At 39.2% G+C, this 24,049-nt stretch overlaps 2 protein-coding genes across 5 annotated transcripts in view; both read left to right on the plus strand.

Moving 5' to 3' along the window:
• The window catches only part of USP45 (ubiquitin specific peptidase 45), a 50,064-nt gene extending 46,997 nt beyond the window's left edge, over positions 1-3,067 (plus strand). For all 4 annotated transcript variants that reach the window (XM_057364090.1, XM_057364092.1, XM_057364091.1 and 1 more), the window contains one exon: positions 348-3,067. In XM_057364090.1, coding sequence (XP_057220073.1) covers positions 348-481 — 134 coding nt within the window. In that variant the 3' untranslated portion in view covers positions 482-3,067. The remainder of the gene's footprint in view (positions 1-347) is intronic.
• A 4,367-nt stretch (positions 3,068-7,434) lies between these two features.
• Positions 7,435-24,049, plus strand: part of PNISR (PNN interacting serine and arginine rich protein) — a 28,318-nt gene continuing 11,703 nt past the window's right edge. Inside the window, exons 1-4 of the mRNA XM_057364102.1 lie at positions 7,435-7,551; positions 20,160-20,278; positions 21,440-21,625; positions 23,353-23,576. Of these exons, the coding sequence (XP_057220085.1) occupies positions 20,191-20,278; positions 21,440-21,625; positions 23,353-23,576 (498 nt within the window). The 5' untranslated portion in view covers positions 7,435-7,551; positions 20,160-20,190. The remainder of the gene's footprint in view (positions 7,552-20,159; positions 20,279-21,439; positions 21,626-23,352; positions 23,577-24,049) is intronic.

Below are 24,049 nucleotides of genomic sequence, written 5' to 3' on the forward strand. Positions count from 1 at the left end.
CTTTTGAATTAAGACCTTTTTTCTATGTCAGAACTGGTTGTGTTCTAATATAACTTACAGTTGGAACTCAGCAGGCTGTACTTGAAATGTCTTAGGCATTCTGAATAAAATATGAAAAAGCCATGGCAGCATGCATTTCTAAGCACTGTCTTTCACCAATTTCCCTTACAGTGCTCTTTGACATTTCAAATTTCAAACTGTGAATAGTGGACTGCATCTAAGTAATTTAGATCTAAGTAAGAATTACTTTTGTGGGTTAGAAGCTTCTCTTTTTTGAAATATCCACTTTATTTGTTTGATGATGATGTGAAAGACAAGGAAAAACTTCTTTTGCTTCTGCATTTCAGGTTTAAAAGAAGCCATGGGAGCATCAGGAGGACAGTGGGTGTACGTTAGTGATGCCCATGTTCAGATGGTTCCAGAATCAAGAGTACTAAATGCACAAGCATATCTACTTTTTTATGAAAGATTATTACTATAATTCTTAACAGTTTAATTTCAAAGATGGTAGAAGTTATTTAGTTTATCTTATTTAAAGCTGCAGTGGTAAGAGTACCTGTAAATATTGTGCCTTTATCTTGTAGAGAATTTATCATATTTTGACTCTGAAGTTCAGTAAGCTATTATAAATATCTGAATGATTCTCCTAAAGTATGCACTTTGCCAAACATTAAAAAATTCTGGGTTCATTAAAATGCAGTACTGTTAGAATGTAAGATGATGTCCTATCCTACTGAGGTCTAGGGAAAGTTTGTTTTTGATTGTAATAAAGATAAGCTTTCACCCATAGTTCTAGAACAGCTGAGAATAGAAATACTGATAGTGCTAAGTGCCTGGATTTGCTGGTGTACAGTAACAGTACAAAGTGTTCAACTGCTTTTGATCCAGTCCAGACCCTTCCCATCACTGGGCTGGATATCAGCTGTTAAGATTTCTGCAAACAAGAACCTGTCAAATTGTGTTGCTTCCGTGTTTAGTAGTTGGAAAGCAGAGTCTTTCCAGAGTGGAGTAACAACAGCTGTGTCTGGGTAATGCTTCAGTGCATTTTTCTGATAAAAGCTGGGAGTAGATTGGGAAAACATGGCTTCTAAATAGTGACAGTGAATCCTCAGATACCCAGTACCCTTTCAGCTGTCTCCAACTGGCACTGGTATAGCAAYGTACTCCTGTTTCAATATAAATATGTACTTGGTGTGCATAAGTATATCCTCAAGATATATACACACACCATAAATGCATCAGTAGATATTGTTATTTTACCTACTAGGAAAAAGAATTGCAAATAATTTCTCTATTTAGTAATTTTTCAACTTCACAGTTATGACAATGTACAGCATATAAGCTTGTGTATGTACAAAGTTTAAGCRTAATTCAGTAAATTCTGTTACTTTTGGTTCCAAACATGAACTTGTTTATCTGTTCCTGAATATTTTTCTCAAAGGAGTAATAAACTATAAATTATTTTTGCACCGTGTGTGTGAATTGGACAGTAAATGATGACTTTTGCCCTCTGATATGTCTGGACTTCGTTTTGTCAGCAGTGGGGGACAGCAGGTGTCCTAGTGGCAGACTGGTTTCTGTAGACTGTTTGACTGCCCTGTTTGGAGGTGTTATTTCCTTTGGTATTTCTCATTTCTGTCCCAGAGTAACAGATACATTTTAAGGTCAAGACCTGCTGCCTACTTTGAAGTTATGTGGTAATTAAAGTATTTAATAAGCAGTTACTTAAATACAAATTACTTCTCTAATAGTTCCATCCTATACGACTTGCTGTTTGGTAGAGAAAAAAAAGGTTTTTTATGCTTACTGTTTTCATTTATGGTAACTTYTTTAAATTAAAGAAACATGCTGTCCCTATTAGTATCAATATCACATGTTGTCATACCTACCTGCCTGACTCTCCTATTCTCTAATTCTGTTTCAGAGCTTCGTCCCACTTGTATTCCCTCTTTTGCATAATAAAATGGCACAACCTGCTAGAATTGTATTTGCTCAAACTGCTGAGGTATATCTTACAGGCACATTACTTGCACATTCTTGTGCAGGCACTAAGGATTTTTAGGCCATACAGCTGGTTGCCATAACGGGGTGGGCCCTTGGTTGCACAGGGTTTTATTTTCCAAAGGAAAACTCCTCTATTTAGATAAAATTTAGGCTATGTGTTTTGGCCAAGATAATATTTTTTTTCCCTTCTACAAATTAACATTGTTTCAGTCTACTCTAAAGTAGTAAAACTCAGAGAAACCAAGCAGCCAGCTTTACCCATCTATATTCCAGCAAACAACATCTTAACCTGAGTCTACATTAAGTAAGAAAGAAAGATAATCTTTAGACGAGAGTTGGTTAAAATACCTTAATTCTCTTTTAGGTCCTTCCCATACCATTCATCCACCTACTCACACCTTCCTCCTCTTTGTACATAACTGATCAAAACAGGCAACAGTCATAGCAAATAGCAACTAAGTGGCACTTGTGTGACACAGTCTTGCTATGCAGAGGGGAACACAGATGGAGTGGATCCCCCACCTGAAAGCAGACAGACTGAGTACCTGAGGCCCAAGTTCCTTCTTTTGCTGATTTCTGTAAAAACTACTGATTTTAAGTACCTGTATTAATCTTCTACTTTTTTAAACTAGAACTACCTCCCTAGACTGCGGAATAGGAGAGAAACAGAACAAGGTTTAACCTGTTACTTCTTATTAATTAATATTTTAATGCTGTTTTCAGGAAATTCCTGAGGTGCTCTTTGCTTCTTTTTAACTGGAGTTTGCAAACTGTTTGGATTGCTGAAATTTTACCAAGTGGACATAACTCACTAGGATGCCATAAAAGATGCTGGCAGGATTATTTTCTTATTAACAGCCAGGGAACAATTACTTATATTAAGGTATTTTATAGAACATGGAGAGAAAGTGCCATGAAAAAGACACAATGCCTTTGTCTGAGACAGCAATCACTGTTGCTCCTGTATGAGATGCTCTGAGTTGAAATAAAAAGCTGTGTTAGCAGGAATTGTAGTAAGCCCAGAGTCAGGAATAGGTATGAAAATATAGAAGGAATCATCCCCTAAAAAGGTAATGGGTGAAGCTATGCCTTCAAAATGAAAAAAAACTGATGACTAACACAACATGTCACAATTTTAGATGCAAGTCACAGTGTCCTTTAAAACACAGGTTTTTGGGTTTTTTTGTGTAAAGTATGGCTCTAAAGAAACTACACACGTGTATACTAAAGACTTGTTATAGTTTCTTATCAGGAATTTGAAAAGAAGCTCAGCATTCTGGGAAAACAAGGATGTACATCCCATATGTGCTAGAACATTAAATATTATTCTAGAATCTAGGAACCTGCAGTTCCCTGAAACTGCCAGATGTGTGCACACTATTGAAAAACTGTGTGTTTTCAGAATTAGAGTAAAGGGCTTGAAAGTTTAAGACTCTTCTTAAAATATCTTATGTTACCAACCAAAAATCTTTTCAGGCCTACAGCATCTACTCTTTACTTTTGTGGTCCTCCACCCTGAGAATGTGCAATAGCCTGCGTCTTCATGTGGAATGCTTAGAAATGTCTTTCTCTTCATCCCACCCTTCTCACAGGGCACCCCTGCTTTCTTCATCAGCCCCATCTGTTCTTTACATTTTTTGGGTCTCCATAAGCCTCTGTGTCAATGGCTTTGCTTTAATTGGTCCTTAAGCATAATACAGTGGTTCCCAATCCCATCACTTATTCTGTGAACTTGTAAAGCTCTTGGAGGAGCAGATACTGTAGCTGTAGTCTGGTCTGTCCCCATTACCACAATGGCTCTGCCTACAGGCTGCAATACCAACACTGAGAAAGGCTGTGACTCCTGAGCAGCGCTCTGCKGACCAGTCACAAGACAGTGCGTGCYGAAGAGTTAATAAGGATTYAAATTAAATAGTTCCTCACTCATCAGTAAGTAAACCTCATCTACAGGAAGAACCTGTTTCACATACATGGACATCTGGAATCCCCTACAAAAGTTTCCCCAGAACAGAGGCATCAACAAAAACCACTGCATCAGCTAAGGAGTTAGTACAGATTATAAGAAAAAGCTTTGTTATCTCTGGATTTATATATCATGTGTGCCAAAAGTGGCAAAAAGYGATGGGGAGATTTATTGTGCTAACCTATCTACAGTATGTGTACAGACATCATGTTTGCATTACTCTGTTTTCCTTAGAGATGGCTACAAATAGAGGTGAAAGAAGAACAAACCCTGAACTTTGCTGCCCAAAATGTACCCACTGTAATTGCCTTTGTTTAGAAAATTAAATCCATGCAGGCTGCCAAACCTTCCTCCCCTTTCCCATCTGCACCCTCTGTGTGTATCAATGAAGTGCTCTTGCTTATGGATTTCAAGTGGTAGCAGGTGAGAGTGGTTTATAAATTCATTAAAAGGCTGAAATGTCTTAACTTCACCATTTGCTTCTCTGTAGGCTTCTTTTTCATACTAACACAAACTGAATCATAAAGGGACRTGAAATTAACGCAACCATGTTCTCAACCCATTATAAAAATCTTAGTTGAACATACTGGTAACAAACTAAGGAGTAATTTCTTGAGTAGAAACTCTKAAGATGTATTAAAATGGGAACAAATTAGATGCGAACAAAGAAAGCATTTGAATACAACTCTTCTGTTAGCAAAAAATTAACAAATACAGTTTTYATTAAAAAGTGGTAGCACACCTCAGAAAACAGCTTTACAGCAGCCCTGATTAAACAAATCATTCCTTAATTTTCAAYATCTTTTGCTGTACCCTGTACACATTTATGCATTTGTACAAAGATTTATATATCCACATGAAAGAAAAGCAACCAATTTTCGGTAGAACCATTTCAGTCTAATTATTTTACAACAGATTATTGTTGTTTCTGTATCTATTTACCTTGTTTCTTTATCTATTTACCATGTCTTAGGCCATCATTTTGCCAGCTGTTTTAGCTGTTGCACAACTTGTWTAGTGTATAAACAAATTGCAGAAATGATGGAAAAGTGATTATTCGAAGTGATTAATAACCTATTTTTTGTAAATGAGATTAGAAAATATATTTTCAGAAGGATGTCTGTTAATGCAAGTCAAAACACTTTCCTTGCACATTATATAAGAAGTCTAAGTGAATTTATATGTTATAATAAAACAATTGCAATGCATTGCAACCACTTCAAAACTACTTGGTGTACATTCCACTTACATAAAGTTACAAATACTTCTGTCTTCACTGATAGCAGTAGGAAAACTAACTTTTAAGTGTCAAGAATGTTCCTTACATCTATTGCAACTTCCAGTATTTTTCTAGTACAAAATGTAAAGGTGCAGTACTGCTTTTAAAAGAAAACAGAGGAGCATTKATTTTGAGTGGGTTTATGACTTCTTAACAATTACCTCATTGCTTGCTAGTTTAGGGTTTTTTTTTTTACTTTTGAGCTGTGTCACCTGGGAATCACTGTAGTATATACTCTGTAATGAAACCACCTCCATGTCAATGGCCACCTTTCCCTATTTAGCCATYCCACAAAGCTGAATTCTATTCTACTGTCATTTATACATGGAGATAATCCCTGATATGTTCATGTGCATCTGCTTTTACACAAAAGACAATCCAAGTAATTAAAATCTTGTTGGTAAGTCCAAAGTACAGGTGAGCAATAAATCAAGCATGTTAAAAGTTTCATCTAGTTTTCATTCATTTCCTTTTTTCATCTGTTTGAACTAATAGTCTGACTCTGCAGGTATTTAAATAACAAAAAGTGTTTTTAGAATTTGACTACAGTGCTGATACATGGTACATTTCATTTGTAGGTTTCTAATTCAAAATATTTCTTAGTAAACAGGATTTACATACAGACTGTATTTAAAAAACAAACACAAGCCTGATCAGTTTTCCAGTTTATCCTAGATGATTTAACTAGTTTCTGAGAGTATAGATGCATTTGTTATCTATTAATTTTGTCTTTTCATCTGCTATACATTGTAAGAAAAATGTGTAAATAAAACATCCGGCCATTTGGGAAACACTGTTGTTTAAATATAAGCTGTATGTTATACAACTGAGTTCACGTTTTTGCTTTTGTCTTGTCTCRCATCATCACTGCTTATGGAAGAGCTCCCCAGAGATGGGCCTGTATCCTTGAACACTTAAATTACACTGCTTGTTTACCTTTGCCTTACCCTCTGTGGCAAAGGCGTAGATGGAGTTCGTTCCCTTTACAAGAACTGAGTTCTGTAATTCTGTGGTAAGGCCAAGAGTGGGACTCCCTCACATGCCCAGTTTCAGCTGGAAGCTTGTCCATCTGTAAGCATCACTCCAGAGTTCCAGCTGGGAGTCAGTTGACCCTGGACAGACTTAAAACCTCCACAACTCTTCTGTCCATGGAAAGCARTCTCAATCCTCCCATTCCATATGAGACAAAAAGGGAAAAATCTAGAACACTTCACCTAACACTAATACGTAGCCTAAGTGCCACTGACAAATCTTACACTGAAATAACTATAAAAGTTTCTTGAGGCCATCAGTTTTCCACAGACTTATAAAAGTTAGCTTACTCTTACTCCATGTGGGTATTAATATAACTTTATGTAAACACCAGAGAGACTSTGTGTGTTGTAGGCATTTACATCCTTGATGCTGGAGGAAGGGAAGGCAGTGATCAGAGCGGTAAGTCATGTGCCAGCTAATGGAAACCTCTGCTCCACACAAAGGAATGCAATTCCTCAGTTCCTGCCTACAGAATCATCTCCAGTGTCCAAGCAAGAAGAACTTGTTTACCACGGGTRATTTTGGTTTTCCTTCATACATTAAAATAGAARGAAAAATTCAAGGTAGAACTCACWAAARTTAATTTGCTTATTCAGAATAAACTACTTGGAGAATTGTCCTGCTTCACAAACATTCCTGATAGTCATACTTTGAATGCTGACACCCTGCAGCTGTGCAACACTGAAGTTATCGTGGATTTCAGCGTAGGGCCATTGTCCAGAGTCTGTCCACTTACATACTTACACCACTTACACACTTAGCTACCAGCTTTATATACTTCATGTCGACTCCGCACTGCACACACGGATCACACTCTCTGACTAGCAGTTACCTGTGGAGCCACGGAGCTAACGAGCTTCCCATGGGCCTCCTCCCACCATGGCAGGCAGGAAGGTGAATCCCGCTTAATTCCCAGCGCTCCCAGGCAGGAGCGCGTCCCCGCCTCCCCCTCCCGCCGCGGCTGCCATGGAGAGCCGCCAGCGGCAGGAACCGGCGGCGCTGCCCGCAGTAAAGATGGCGGAGGCGCGGCGTTGCCGCTCCCCGCCGGGGGACGGGAAAAGGGGAGCACCGCCSGAGCGCCCTCAGCAAAGATGGCGGCGGCAGGCACCCGTGTGTGCCAGGCGAGGGKCAGCACCGTGACGGCTTTCACTTCCGGGTGAGCGCCAGCGGGCGCCATATTGTCTTGTCTGTGAAGACGAGAAGCGATAGTAGCGGGGGCAGCACGGCCGCGGAGCGGCGGTACCGGCGGCGGCGGGAGGCGGGGGAGCGCGTAAGTAGCGGGGCGGACTGTGCTCGCCAGCGCTCCCGGGGGCCGGCGGGTATCGCTGACCCGGTCTTTCCCTTCGCTCCGAGCCGAGCCTGGAGGGCGCTGCGCGCCGCGGCGGCGGCAGCAGCAGCTGCTCGCCGGGCGTGAGGAACGGGCGGCGCCGCCAGCGGAAACCGGCGGCTAAGGCGAGAAGGGAAGAGCCGAGAGGCGCTCGTCCTCGCCCGCCGCCCGTCCCGGGGAGGGGGGGGGGTGTGAGAGAGCGGCGCGGCGCGCATGCGCAGCGAGGGCGCGGGGTGGCTGGCGGGGACCCCCGGGACCCCCCCTGTCCTGTGCCGCCCCTCCGGCGGGGGTCCCGGTGGGGACGGGCCCGGGGCCGGCACTGCGCATGTCCCGGGGCCGCCCCGCGCCGCCGCCGCYGCCCTGGCGGAGCCGGGAGAGGCCGGTGCCGAGCGCGCGACCTGGCGGGGACGGCGATTCTGGGATGCTGGGAGCGCGCACCGGCCCCGGCCGTGCCCGCTGGGGCAGCAGCGTCCGTGTCTCCTTCGTTTAGCTGCTAACCTAGTTGGGGAAGCAACATGTGCACCGGGATTTGCTAGTTGGCTGTGTCAGCAGCCTGGCTTCTGCGGATGAAATGTATTTGTGGGATATTTATGCTGTTTCAYGGGCTTCTTGGCCGTTCCTATGAATTCGTTCCACTGGAGGGCTCCAGAGAACTAAAATTCACACRGCAGCCTTTGTAAGATACCTGCACTAGCAGCTTGGCAAACGCAGGGTGTTTTTAAATGGATCCTCAAACAGATGATGGCTTTGAAAGCCTCTTTGCYTTCAGCACTTGTCCCTGACGGTTCTCCATACTTTAGAAAATCCCAAAAGTTGTTGAAGTGAACTTTAATGGATGTGCTAGGCTTTAAGGTTAAGGATGGAGCCACAAAAGTAGTCAGAGGCTGTAACTCCTTCCATATGAAARACAGGTAAAGAGTGTTGGGWTTGTCCAGCYTGGAGAAGAGAAGGCACAAGGGAGACCCTATTGCAGTCTTTCAGCACATAAAGGGGGCCTGTAAGAAAGAWGGGGAAAGATTTGATACCAGGGYTCTGGACAAGGGACAACAGTTTTAAATTGAAATATAGACTTAGACTGGACATMAGGAAGAAATTTTTGTGATAAGGGTGGTGAAACAGTGGAACTGGTTAACCGGAGAAACTGCACGTGCCCATGATTGGAAATGCCCAAGATCAGGTTGGACAGAGCTTTCAGCAGCATCATTTCATGCAAGATATTGGTCTAGATGGCCTTTGAAGGTTCCTTCCAACCCAAACCTTTGGATGATTCTATGATGTGCTACCCCAGCTGAAATTTACTAAATTTCTGTAACAAGTTGCTGTTTGGAGTATTCAGCCACCTTGGTTGYTGTTAATTTCTTCTCTTACAATTGCACCTGTAAATGTTTTCAACAAGTATTGATTGGAAGATGTGGGAAACAGGGGTCAAGGATTGCCCTAAAGGTTTTATTTTAGGGTAGARTCAGCCACCTTTCAAAGAGGGGCAATGGTGGTCTTCAAAGCATAAGGCATGTCCACCAGCAGAGCGTATTTTAGCATCATCTTCCAAAGACAGAATTACAAATACCAGTCCATCCAGCCAAACACCTGTATTGTTGATAGGAGTAAGAAACCTCTTTTTGAAGTCAAGCTGTGCTAAAGATGTTGCCTCTCATGGGGGTGACAGATTTGGCAGCTCCCTTGATTGTAGAACACGGGGGCACCTGAAAGTCTTGGCTTTGTCCAGGGACAAGGCACTGAGATTACTGACAGGTAAGCTCCTGGTTTTTAATTTGTTTGGTGCAGCAGCAAAACTTGTGTCATCTTTGCTCTTATACCACTACAAGATTTCCTGTACTGTCTATGTCCCGTATGACATACCAACTCCAGCTCTGTTAAGAGTGCTTTCTCTGCTTTGGGCTCAGAGGTTCTGTAGGGCTTTTAAGAGTCCACAAATKTAGCACAATTCCACAATTTTTTAGTGGTTAACTCATCTTATAAGCTGCAGTGGTAGAGTGGAGTCATAACCATGTTTGATTTTTAGTTAGGTGCAGGATTATGCTATGGAGATAGAATCACCACATCCCTCAGTCATGAAAAGAAGCGAGACTGGTCACTCTAAGTCTGCTTTTGGTAACAAATAATATTGTGGGTAGGTATTASTAAAATGTTCTTACTTTAATCACTAGCTGATCGCTTATTTAGTGATAACTGTATTTATCATTGAGGGTAATATCTGCTCATAACCAGTGARGAGTAGTTGTTTATTTAGTTATTGGTACTTGTAATTTTTTGTGCAGCGCATATTCATTGCAGAGGAACTTGCAGGTGGACCATTCACTTCAGGGAAAAAAAAATAATGCTGTGTTACAGGGCTAGTTGAAAATTCTGCATCAGGATTTCCAGTGCAATGATRCATGAAAATCATATTGGACTTTTTTATCTCCCCCAAACCCAGTATGGATTTGACTTAAACTGTAAGTTATGATGATGTTTCTGTGGTAGTAAGTGTTCTAGCAGTGATTTTGGTACTATATGTTGATCGAATCATGGGTTTGTCCTTTTGTCTTAGAAATACAAAAAAAAAAAAAGTAAATTACACCTGGCTGCCAATGTCTGGTCCTTATTCTTTTTAAAAAAAGAGTTGCATTCAGCTCAGTGAGTATGTGGATTTAAGTTTGAAATGACAGCCCTTGGAAGCTATACTGCTTGAGTGACTCTCTGAAGAAGATTTCATAATACTTTTTTCTTTTTGGTTTTTTTTTTTTTTTTTGTTTGACCTTTGTTCACACTGCTTCATCTTGTTATTTTTTTTTTTTTTTTTAGTTTGACCTTTGTTCACACTGCTTCATCTTGTTAGCACTGTAAATATTAGTCAGACATACTGATGTGTGAGACTGATGGGTTCTGGAAAACTTCATGGATACTGAACAAGCTGTTTTCATCAGTTCTTTTTTTGGTTCTGTATTTTGGACCTTGTTTATGCATTTGAAATGCCTCTGTTCTTCAATCTGAGAAAGAACAGTTCTGATGTCAAAAAAATGCATTGGAGCAAAGTTGACTTCCAGCATTTTAGTGATACACAGCTATGAGTGAGCTGGGAGTTTTTACATGTTTTTTGACTTGACATCTTGCTAACAGATTCCAGCAGGCACATGGGTATAGGTATAGCTTCTGGCTCTCAAGAGGAGAAAAGATGCGTTAAATACCTGCAACAACTTAGGGTGGTGCCCTATATGATGTRTAGAAGTCTTTGGCCAAGTGAAAGTGTAATGAGTGAAACAAGCAGGACAGTTACTTTAACTTTTTCTGATTTATTGCAGACTTAACTCACTCCRTAAATATTTAATTTTCTAACCAGCAGCTGAGTATAATAGTAGTAAATATTAATTCTCCCAAATACAATGGAAGCTGCTATGTTTTTGTCTGAGTGATGATCCACATTTGTTCTGACTCTCCGTAACTGTGTCTGCAGCCCCTCTGTAGTAAATTGTAGGGTTCATTCCTATGTGGCCGCACAGGATAAAATGCTTTTCCACACTCCCAGATCTTTTTAACTGTAGATGTATTCTGACTTACTTGGGTCTTCTGTGCCAAGACYACTTGCTCATGATAATTCTTGTGACACCCTTTCTACATTAGATTTTTCTTCTTGTTCGGGGAGCTCTTCTGGGTGTGCAAGCCAATTTTTCATTTGCAGCTCTCCATTCAGTCGCACCTCTTAAGAACAACAAATTCTTACAGAAAAGTATCCTTTATTCCAGTGACACAATCATGGAAGAAGTGCTCAGTTTACATWTCCTTCCAGTTTGGAGTACTTTGAAATAGATGTCTTTGAAGTTTGTACAATGCGTGTCCATTATTGATTTGGGATTCCAGCTTGGTTGGATATTGATAGTACCATGGATGAGCTGCTCTCTGTAATTTCTTGGGAACAATTATGTGAACTGTTGYTGTTGTATCCCTAAAATATTTTTCCACTAGTCCTTCCAACCTCATCAGTGATGTCATTGCTATCATGACCCTGTTGAAGCAACAGTGTAGTGGGRAGGAAGGGAGGGGAGAAACAGCCCTCCAGCAACACTGTTCAGCTTAAACTCTTGGAGGTTCTGGCCTGATACCTGTCCTTCTACTAATTGCTTTGATCCTGGTGTGATGAATGTACGATTAAATTTCTCCTGTTTACAACTGAACAATTCCACACAATTCATCATGGGCACTTACCATAAGCTTTCAATCACTGTGCTAAAATTTTGCATCATTATCAGCTACCTTGAATGAAAGTTAAAAAACTTACATCGGAATAAGGCACTCATATTAAAGRTCAGGAGATCAGGCTATTGATTTCAAGGGGCTCTGCTCCTGAAACAACTCCATTTTTCTTTAAGTTTACCATCAGAGCCTAAACCTATATTTGATAGAGAAACTGCCCACACAGTATGAGGAGCTTTTGAGATCCTTCTCAAAGTGTGATGTGAATGACTTCTGTAGCCCAGGATCTACGAAGAACATCCGAGACCAATGTGCCTTTGCTGCTTGTGTTGTCCTTAAGTCACACCAAAAGAYTACCTAGCTAATGACACTGACTGTTTAAGATTAATTTGTTTCAAAACCAGTAATTGCAGTGTGTTACAAWCCAGGACTCCTGCCTCTTGGGCTCTTCCCCTTCTACTATGTAGACCTAAATATAGTAAAAAAGTCATGGCTGCACTGTCAGGTTATCTTAGAAGTTGTGGAACTTCTGCCTGGCTTTTTTTTTTTTTTTTTTTTTTTTTTTTTTTTTTTTTTTTTTTTTTTTTTTTTTTTTTTTTTTTTTTTATTACCTGGATATGACATGTGAATGGGGTAAAAAAAGAATGTGTTGCCTTTAAACCCTGGGCTACAAAGACTAGCTGTGTAGGCATTCTTCAAGTATGCATGACGGCCTGCTCTTTCAGCTTCTTCKTTTATTTAGATTATAGATATTTCTTTGCTAAATGCACTGCCTGTTTGGAATGCCTGCAAGAGAAGATCTTTAGTTACCAGTAAAACTTCTGCAGCTATGTGTTAGAGTTCAGTTTGCAAGCAAAACTTGTCAGGCCACTTGTGTGTCACATATTGACCTGCTCTTCAGGAATGATGAGTAGCTTGATAAGAAATGTGATGCAACAGCCTCCCTTCAGCATCAGAAGACTCTTGATTATTGGCTGTAGGTTCAGAATCATTAGTCTCCCTGTCTATAGTGTTGAATAAAACTGCCAGATTGTGCCCTGATTATGAGATCAAATGATGTTGAYGTCTGATGTAGGAGTTCCTAACCTTGATCTCTTCAGCTTGCAACACAGCAGAAGGTGTGTGCCACTCTCCCTTTAGGGACAGCTTGACTCCTAGGCTGTCTCCTGATTTCTTGGAGTTGAGATAGTGTAACTTCTAATAAATCTTTAATTTCATCCTCCAAGGAATACTTGTTTCTCATTKCTAAGATATTTCACTTTCATGAAGTTCTTGGCAAGCCATTCAGAATCTCTGTATCTGCTGCAGAAKCTGTTGAGCTGTAAGGTGTTCTGCGCAATTAGGATGTTGAGTAACATTTATATTGGGAAGAAGCAGGTTGTCACAGTGATGTGAGTTACTTGGAGCAAGAAAGAGTGTGCAAAATACACTAATSTGGCCAGCTTTGTGTGATTATTTATCTTACTGATGCTGTTCTGGAGCTGAACTAACCTAAGCTGTGCTGCTTGTCTTGGGCTAGCTGAATGARTTGGAGCAATTCAGTTTATCCAATGGCTGTATTAAATATTATTTAGGAACAGATCTTACTTATCTTTCCAGGGGAAATTTCTTGATTTTTTTTTCAGTTCTGCCGCCGCCAGTGTCATAAGGCATTTAAGTAAGTTAGTGTCTCCAGAATGACAAGCAGACTTTGTCTTTTGGCGTTCCTAGGACTGAGCCTTGCTCCCTAATACTCATTTCATTGTCTGCCTAGTTCACATCTCCATTGCTGAGAGGTCAGAGCACAGTTACCTCTGCACAAGTGCTGTTGAACTGATAACAGATTTAATGAGTTTACACTATGAAACTGTTGAGGTAGAGTTGTCCAAGGAATCTGAGTGAGCCTGTTAGTGCTCAAGTTCTGTTGATGGCCTTGTCTAAAATGTGGCCCCATCTTTGAATCAGTGGGCAGTGAGCTTCAAGGGCCTTTAGTAAGCATTGTGCCATTGGCAAATTCTCAGGAAACCGTGCTTTTCTTGACAGGGTGCATTCCTGTTGGTGCAGARATAGGTAATTTGCTTCAAGATAATTGTGTTTTGTGGGAAGTGGTTGGGGGAGTATCCCAGAGTTAAAGATGAGCTTGGGAATTATCACCCAAAGCTCTGTTCACTGGTAAGTACCTTGTGATTGTGTGGCTTTCAGTGTCTGGTGTGTCTGGACACATCATACAACTGTATTGGAAAATACCTTATTATGCCAACAAATAGGTTGAAGGAGATGCCTTTTTTTTTCCTGAAAGAACATATTAATGCTGAGGTGTAATTTGTAGTTGAGATGCATGTCATGATCAAGGAAAGGACTGGAAAGGTGCTTTTTAAAATATCTGTTCTTTCTCTGTCTTTACCCAAAGGAAAGTTAGTTTAAATACTGTGGTAGAGAGTTTGACATCACATTTCAATGTTTCTGAGTGCTCTTGGCTCTCAGAAGTTGCTGAAGATCGAGGTAAGTCTTGTCTGTGTTGCTGTCTCAGCTTTTATCATCAGCAAGGGATCCCTCACCAGCAGTCCTCTCAAGGGGTGGCACATTTTCATACCAGTATCTGCTTTCATAAAGCTTCAGCAGATCCTGGTCCATCCTTTGAATAGAAATTTAATTTAAAAAGAGAAAAACTCCAACATGCTTATATTTCAGAACATGTTTGCTCTTAAGAACTCCCAACAAAATTTTGAGATATCACATGAACTTTTCATAATCTGTTAGTTATGTGTAACTGAAATTGAATGCGATGGGGTGTTTTGTTCATGTGATTATGCTTCTGTGTTAAACAAAAAGAATCCTGAATTGGCTTCTGTTTCTTCATTGGTAAACAGATTTTTAATAGATTCAGGTTCCTGTTCTGTGATCTGACATCAGGGAACAGCTCTGGAAGCACCAATAAATGYTCTTTTGTTTATTTGTGTGTGTGCTAGAGAGAGGAAGGGTAAGGGGAAAAGGCTATGCCCAACTGAGTTGGAGGGTAGAACAGCTAAGTAAAAGAACCTTAACCCATCATCATAAAGGAARATAGTATCTGCATTTTTCTTTGGAAGTAGGTGCCTATAAAATGGATCCATTCTTCGAACCTGTTTGCTGTTCAAATCTGTTGTCTGCACTAGTGATGTCAGAACCATTGTGTCTTAATGACTGCTCAGTTGAGGTACCCCCTCTGTTAGCAAGTGTCTTACTAATGTTTGAATTGAGTAAATTTTAGCTGGTGTTCATCTCCCTCCCCAACAACTTCAGTAGAAAATAAAGCTTGTTTCACTGCAGTTTGCATTCTCTGCTGTGTATTTGGCCTTGTGTCACTAGTGGGAAATAGAGCTGTCCGTTTTATTAGGTGAAGCCTTTTCTTTCAGGTGATGTTAGTTGGGGAACTTTGTAAGAAATAAAAACTTGCATATAATTCATGTGGTAGCATCCTGTGCTAGTCAATACGGATTTTACTTAGAGGGGAGATGACTTTGAGTCTCTTTTCTCCATTATTAATTAGGACTTGTGTCTCAGGAAAATAATGGTTATTTTTTGCCACATACATTAGTACAAGAGGTTCCAGCTGTTTCAAGCCTTTTAAGTTACTGGCTTGATGGGTGAGAGGCATTGTTTGTTGGTTGTGGGTTTGTTTCCTCCTCCCCCACCTCGGTATTGGAGGTGAATCCCTTGCAGTAATTTTAAAATTACTGAGAACAGGCGACATTTTCTCCACTGTGTTTTGTGASTTCTTTTTGAAGTAGTTGGTAGCCTTTCCAGTTTATGGCACTGAGGTTYAAAAGTATTGTTTTGGTAATTCTCACATCTGGTTTGTTTATTATTGTATGACTTGACTTGGTCTGTTTTTATTTTTGACGTCTTTGAAATACCATCACTAGGACAAAACTTTCAGAGATGTCCCACAGGACAATCCTGAGATTCTGTTTCAAGTCCTTTCATACTCAAAAAAATTTCACAAGCAGAATAYGAAGTTACATTGCCTTTATGTAAAAAAAGTGTAGCATCGAATAGCCTAAGTGCTTGTTCTAGTTATCTTTTAGAACATGACAACTGAAAATGAAGAGCTAAAACTAGGGGTTTTTTTACCTCTAAAACATAAAAGCAGATGAAATCATTAGACACTGCAGTGCTTGGCAAAATAATTTTTRAAGGAGATGAACCATCTTTAAATGTCCATAGCCTCTCTGTAGTAAATGAAAAAAAATCTGTCAAGTACCTTTTTTATGTTTACCTTATACCAGCTGGTGAAAATTTGGAAAAACTCCAGGAACATAAGTGGAGCTCTACAAAGCAGATGAGTCTTGTTTCCCAGAAAATGATGTTCCAGGTCAACATTTAGTCAGAGGCCTTAGAACCAGCCTCTTCTGTTCAATGGCTCTGAGCCACACATTTAATCTTCAATACTAAACCACAWAATTTTAGTCTTCAATACTAAAATTTTTGAATTCATGTGATCTTCTCTTTTAGCTTGTTTGTGTTAATAAATAATGTTTATAAGCATTTTAAAGTGCAAATCTTATTCCTTCTGTATTCAATTCATGTTTCTGTAAAACAAACATTGCTCAATAAGGAAGATGAGTTGAAACAAACAAAAAGTAGTTTTGGACAGTTTTCACGTCATATCTAAAAAAGAGCTTCTGCATGTACAGTTGCATAAAAAAGTGATGTCATTGCTTAAATGTTTGCATAGTACATATTTCTAATTAGTAAAAAATGTTTTTACACTGAATTTGGTAATAAAACTGTGTACTTGAAAGGCAGCATGTTTTATAGTTGCCAACCTATGAAAATCAACATTTCTTTAGGAAAATAGTAAAAGTACAAATTGAATACAGAATTAAAAGCTTTCAAATACAGTTCACGAACTAAAATTAGCTGTTTTAAATGGCATTGATTTTAAAATCAGTCTGCTCTGAATGGCATAAATTGAATTAATCAAATTTAGAAGTTCTTCAGGGTTTTACACTTGTTGCTGTCTTGTCATACTKTTGTGTATCAAAATAGAAACCAGCACCATGCCTTGACCTATTGCTTTGCACTTCCCCACCTGATTTCTCTCCCCAGAATAGCGGTAATAAGGTGTTATAATCTCTCTAGGGCAAGTTGAAGACTGGGCCATATTATGTTGCAGAGCASTGGAGAAGCAGCTATGTATGCTAAGAACTAAAACCCAACTGTGCTTCTTATTCTGGCACTGCAGCCAGCTGGCACTGAGTGAAAGCCTCTGACCTTCCAAACCAGAATGGACATGYCCTTRCTGCCTGTTGGGTCCCAGGTYCATGCYGACACCTGAAAGGTGCTGGAAGCAGCCCAGAGAGTGCCAGGTGGTCTGGCTCAGKGAGGTTCTCTAATGGGAATTGGTGGGGTCCTTCAGCACCGCTTCCCTTAGGAGTGTGGACTTGGCCTTGGTGKCCTAGGGCATAATAACTTGCTGACAGGGTAGCCAGGAAATGAATGAATGCTGCTGCTGKCTGAGGTCACTGCCTGTCTGCTCTRTCCCTTGGTCACCGTTTCMGATGCCAGTTGATACARCTGCAATGTGGTTTATCTTTCCCACAAGATTTATTTGAATACCTTGTAAAATAAAAAGGTAGTTATTGTCTTATACTGAGATGTGGAGGCATTTGTTACCTTAGACCTTGTTAATGATCTAAACAAGTGCTTCAGTTTGTCCATAGTGAGGATCAAGGCATGAGAGTATTAAAGGCCAGAATACTAAGTGTCCACTTCAATTGATAAATAGATACATAATTGTGTTAGCTGGAACACATTTTAAAAAAATCTAAATAATATCTACTTATCTAAATAAATAAAATCTAAATAATAATAAAAAATCTAAATCATCTAAATACCTAAGATTTTAGGACAGATAGAGCCAGTCCAGTAAAAAAATAAATCTCATGTAATTCTATCAGGTAAAAGCTGTGTGTAGGAAATTCCAATTTAGTTGAATTTATAGAAGTGCTCTTAATATTTTTACACCTTCATAAGAGAAATTGATATTTAGCTGTATTTTTTTTGCATTCAGTTAGATGCAAACTTGTCTTTTAAATTATTCATGAAAAAAGATTAAACCTTTTGCTGGGTTTATTTTAGTGTAATTCCACAAACTTGTTGCAACATGCTATGTGTTGAGGTAGAARAGTGCTACCAGAATTAGTGAAATCCGTGTTTATTATTGCTAGTGGGATTTAACAGCTAGAAATGGAGTGGCACCGTGAGGCTGTGCAGTGCAGTGGTAGTCTTGAACCCCAATTCTTACAACTATAAGAAGTAAACAAGTTTATTTTGACAATTGAAAGCATTTTTATTCTGGATGGAAAGATGAACTGAGGGAAAGAAGAAACAGTTATTCACCTTTTTTATTTTAGGATGAAAATACTATTTGCTGTTAGTTCCTCATGCCTAGTGTATGAAATATGTATATAGGAATACTCAGAGAGCTAGACTAAGAGATGAGCTAAAATGTTGCATTAAGTACATTAGTATCCATTCTTGCATTCGACTGGTGCAAAAAAGTTAATTTCCTAGGTACTGATAAAAGTGCGAAAACAAAAAGGAGACAAAAGGGCAGGTTCATCATGTATGAATATCATAAAACTATTCATGAAATGAGAAAAAATCTCCATACTTAGTTTGGCAAGAAAAGGTAGTGAAAATAATGAAGTATTAGGTARGGTTTTGCCTAATACTCCTCCTACTGCCAGAGTTGATCTGCTCTTGTTTGAAACCCCCCCCCCCCCAAAAGGCATTTGCAACTCAATGTTTCAGAGCCGCACATGTCATTTTTGTACAGTCTTGAAAGTAAACAGTCTCAAAACAAAGTTTATCTACATTTTTTTTTTCAGATAGAAGATTGAATTTGACAGAAGTATGCAAAATACAAGCTTATGTTCATCTCTGCATGCCCCTGATGTGTTCAGCTCTTTGTGTGGTGCATTTTTGTAGAGTGGTGCTCTCTTCCTATGCAGCCATGCAGTGCCTCGTGCAAGCGGGCAGCACAAGATGCTTTTGCAAGCAGGTTCCACTCCATTTGCTTTGTCCATCTGCCAAGAGCCGGCTCTGTCTCTGGGATGTGTRTCCCGCTCCCTCAGAGTCACTGGGGTTGCTCCTGGCTGGCCACCCAAGTGGCACTGGCTGCTTTGAGCTAGTTTGCTCTAAAGCAAAGAGGCTTTCTATTCTGCTATTCTGTCTTGCACTTGGCTGTGAGCCACARCTGGGTCCTGTATGCTGCTCCTGTGACCTCAGGGAATAAATTTTTCTCTTTCTTTTAAGTTTGGAGTGTTTGAAACAACCTACATGCTTGATGTTTTAATAGTGTGARCTCAAGGATTGTATGTTAAATTTGATGAGGATGTATTCATTGAGGGGGAAGCATGTTGAGAAGTTCTTAACAAGTTGGGTAGGCAGAGGGAGTCACAGTCAGTGCATTCCTACCCACACTGTTTTTTGGGAACAGCTTCTGGAGTGAAGTGTTCCCAGAACTGTGCCTAATCTTTGTCTTCAGAGAAAGTGTTCAGTGTAGGTGGCTGCTCTCAGGTTCTCCATATGTAGCAGGTTAGGTGTGTGCTGGAGGTACCAGTGTCTGGAAGGAGCTGGTGTGCCATTACAGGCACTCCTGCCTGGCCTCTGTGCCTCATCAAATTCACACAGAGCTGGCCTGGAGCCGCACTCTAAGCAGGCTGAGGAGCTCTGCTGCCTGCCATCCAGACCTAGGGCTGCTGCTGCCTGCCCAGTGAGGATAGGTAGCATGGCAAAAATGGTTTCTCATGATCTTAAGGGACAATGTGGTAATTGTGTGGTCATATTTAKTTTTCTTTCTCAGATTTGAAGGAATATATTTAGAAATTGAATCTGTACAATGTATAAAATGCATGTGAGCACTGTCTTGTACTTGTGCAGTTCTCCTGTGCAGTCATTAACAATGTGTTCTACCATTTGGTGACTTTTGTCTTGCTTAACAGCCTTGCATGACACTTGTGTAGAGAAATACACATATTTTCTCTAGGAAGCAGGCAAAGATATCAAAGTTACCCTTTATTTTTTGACTTACTTTAAATTGCATTTATTGCCAGATGAGTTCTTGCTTAAAAACTTGTCATATCTCTCCTTGAACATAATTTTGTAGTTAATTTCTTTGTGAAAATACAGAGAAAGCATACTAGACTCCTGAAATCTTACAGTAATATTTTCAGATATTACTCTAAAGGATGAACCATTTCCTCCAGCTTAAAATATGAAGCCAGCATTGCTTCAGCTTGCTTTGCAAGGCTTAACTATATCTGCAATTATGTAAGTTTCAGTTATGTGATATTTCGTGGGCATCTATTTAAATATACAACTATTATTTTTAGTTGAAATATAGACTATATAAAGACTTAAAAGATGTGGGATCAAGGTGGACAACCTTGGCAGCAATGGCCTTTGAACCAACAGCAGTGGATGCAGTCATTTCAGCACCAGCAAGATCCAAGTAAGTATATAGAAAGCTTTGTGGATTATTTCTTTTAATGTGTTGTCATTGGAATTTTTGAATCTTTGTTGCATAATATGACTCATAGTTGCCTTTTGTAGCTGCTCTCAAGCTAATACATTTAAGATGCTCTCCTGAAAAAACAGAAAACATAGAAAAGATGCATTGATTCAAAATATTTTCACAGAGTTAATACATAATATGCGAAATATAGGCAAGAAACCTGAGTTATCCTAGACAAATTATCAGCATTTTACCAGTCATACAAATCAACATTTATATCTCATTTACTTTTACCAAATCTACATCCCTGTCAGTTCTTTAGCTAAACTGAATCTTTTGTTTGAGAGAACAGCTATGTTTTTTATTCAGTACCTRTGTGGCAGAAGTACTAATACAGATATATATACAGAAAAAACTTCACTGGAAGACTAATATGATGCTTCATTTAGGTTACAGCAGGGATAGTCATGATCTCTTGTTTGGATTTTTTTCCCTCACCAAAACCACCAAACACTTTAAAGAGCAGAAGGTAATACATCTTAAAATGAGAATGAGGTAACAGCAATTCAAAATGTCAAGAGAAATAGACAATGAAACTGCAGGTGTGTCTTTAATACTAAGGCAAAGTGATCGGGCATGCTGGTTTTACTGTCATTTTAATTTCTGTTAAGTTCATTGGAGAGTTTTCCTGATTTGATAATAAGCAGAAGACTAGTGCTCTTGCCTGAGGGTGCAGTTTATTTACTGGTAGGAATGGCAGTAAAGGAAAAATGAGAGAGAGCATTTTCTAACTGTATATTTCTTACTCTCAAATCTTGGTGAATTTAAAATTTAAGGATATGTATATTTATTTCTGATGTCAAAATCAGCTCACTTATGAAAAAAGTTCATTACTACCACCCATGCAGTGCTAACATAAATGTAAAATAGTCTGCGTTATGATATTTTGAACATATGCATAGAAACTTTACTTCMGCAAGACGTTTGTTTTGTTTCTTTTACTGTATGCTGTGAAGAAGTTTTAATGGTGCTCACATTACTTGCTGAGGGTAAATGTTGCCCATTTATCTTGAGCAATAATACTTGTAATTGAGAAGAAAAGTGTTAAACCTCAGAAGTGTGAGTTCTAACCTTTTAAACTTCCTYTGTTTATCTTAGGCCAAATTGACTGGGCTGCATTAGCTCAAGCATGGATTGCTCAGCGAGAAGCCTCAGGGCAGCAGAATGTAGTGGAACAACAAGGAATGATGCCAAATGGACAGGATATTTCAGGAATAGAGTCTGGTCCAAACAACCATAATAATTTTCAGGGGGATCCCAATTTCAACAGAATGTGGCAGCCAGGTTTGTTTCCCTTCCTGTTCCTTCCATTTTTTGATGTTTCTTCATTTTATTTTTGTCAGACATTTTAGGATGTGAAGATGCCCTGTCCCTCAGGCTTCAAAAAGCAAAACTACCAGTTGATAAATCACAGCTGCTACTTGGAGAGCTACTGTTGCCTCTCCTGTAGTGTAATACCTGCTTCTGGTATGATCTTGACATGTAGAATGAGTTCACAATACAACTGATAGGTACTGGCTTTGGGTGCTTTAAAATCTTTRAAAAGGGAGATCAGCAAAATTCTGTGAAAAATATGGTTTTTATTAAGTTTCCTATACTTAGGATTTTCCCTTTTTAACTTAGGTATCTGATTGTCAACATTTTTCAGTTATTGTCAGTGAAAGTTGGGTGGACCCTTATGTTAGTATTGATTATTTTCTGTTCTAATTAAGTTCCTCAAAACCTCAATTTTGTCCAAAAAATAATTTTCTTTTTAAAATTTAGTAAGATACCACTAGCAATAAAAAGGGTATAAAAACTGGTTATCTTCTGCTAAGAAAGCTGAGTTATGACACCACTATAAAGCAATTKGAACTGTATAAACAAGGTAGTTGGTAAGCYAAGTTGGTAAGGTTGTTCATACCTTTAGTTGTTTGAAAGAGTAACTCCCAGTTTTCATTGTCAATATTCAAATTTATTAAAATGCAACATTTAATATAAGTAGGCTTAATATATTATTGGCAGTTTGTGCATAATAAAAGGGAGTAGCCATCAGGTTTCACCTGCCTGCACTGGACTACAAGTTATTGTAGGCACATGTAGGGATTTTTAACTTTTCTCTGTGGTAGAGTGTATTCTAGTTATATTTCTGTAGAGTAAATAGAATAGAAGAGCTGTGATAACACTTTTCAATTTCTACAGTAATGGATCAAATTATGATGCAGATAAGAAGGATAGTTAAAATTTTAAAAAATGGACTAAAGGACTGGATGGAAGGTAGGAATTAAACTGAGAGCCCAGATACTAATTCTGTTACTGATGAGAGTTATAAGGCAGTTCTGTYACGGTCTATACATATCTGTATAGTGCACCTAAATTTTGTCTTCTTACGGAATCAATCAAAATATTATGGCCACATGAGGTATTAATTCATTCCTTAGACCCTTTTCACTCTGTTAGCCAATTGTAACGGATGTTTGAGGGCTTATTACTACAGTTATGCTAAGACTTCTGCTAGATATTGGACAATCCGAGGAATCATCCATTATCAAGACACAAGCCTTTGGAGCACAGGTTTCASTGGTTGTGCTGCCTACAAAACCATTTGTTTTCCATAATAGGTATTTCAAGTCTATTATGCAAAATCATAGAATAGCTCTTTGCTTTCAAGGTTGAAGTAGAGAAGTAGGAGCATTTTTTAACAGTTTAAACAATCTCTACGTCCTGTGGTGAACTCACTATCACTAGGAATTTATGAAAATGAATTTATAGCCTGTCTGTTCCTGTTCCTGTTCAATTCTTCCCCCTCCCCCCCCAGTTTTAGTTCAGCTACAGCTATTTGTATTTCCTTCATTTAGTTGAAGAAATTGAGACAGTATCTAKCATACAGTCTGTAGATTGATAATTCTTCATTACTTTATCATCAGTGATGCTTTGAGGATCCTTATGATAAATACAAGAACACTGAGTGATTGGTGACTCATATAAATGATACTAACTTGGTATTTAATTGTATTCTAAATCCTAAACAGAATGGGGAATGCCTCACCAACCCCCTCACCCACCTCCAGATCAGCAGTGGATGACTCCAACCCCAGGTCAAATGGAAATTGTTCCTCCATCTGAAGACAGCAACAGTCAGGATAGTGGGGAATTTACTCCTGACAACAGGCATATATTTAACCAGAACAATCACAACTTTGGGGGACCTCCCGATAACTTTGCAATGGGGCCAGTGAACCAGTTTGACTATCAGGTGAAACATATTTGTTGCTTTAATATTGTAGACGCACAGAGTCCCTTCCGTGGATGTGTTCCTCTAATATCATCTAGCGGCGACTTTCATTCTTCAGTTCTACAAACATCTACAGAATCTGTTATCTGCTAAGATACATTTTTTCCAAACACTTCACAGAAGAGACTTTAGAGTTTTCAGTTCTGTTCAGAGGCCAAAGGGTTTTATTTTTCTATAGTAGTATGAGAAATGGCTGTTGTCTGCAATATAAAAATGAAACACTGTGTTCCAGTATATAAGTTAACATCATGTAGTTTTGTATTTAAAAAAAAAAAAAGGGAGGAGAAGTCAAAAAAAATAAAGTTCAGAAAGGTATGTTTAAATACACTAGAAAATGTACCACAGGAAAGTCCTGAATTTGCAGGGAGATAGACTGGATGATCCATTGATCTTTTCCATATCTATCTACTGTGATTCTTTGAATAAACAATGGT

Source organism: Malurus melanocephalus, unplaced genomic scaffold, assembly GCF_030028575.1.
Source record: "Malurus melanocephalus ecotype Western Australia unplaced genomic scaffold, MMel_1.1 scaffold_35, whole genome shotgun sequence".
Classification (NCBI taxonomy): Eukaryota; Metazoa; Chordata; class Aves; order Passeriformes; family Maluridae; genus Malurus; species Malurus melanocephalus.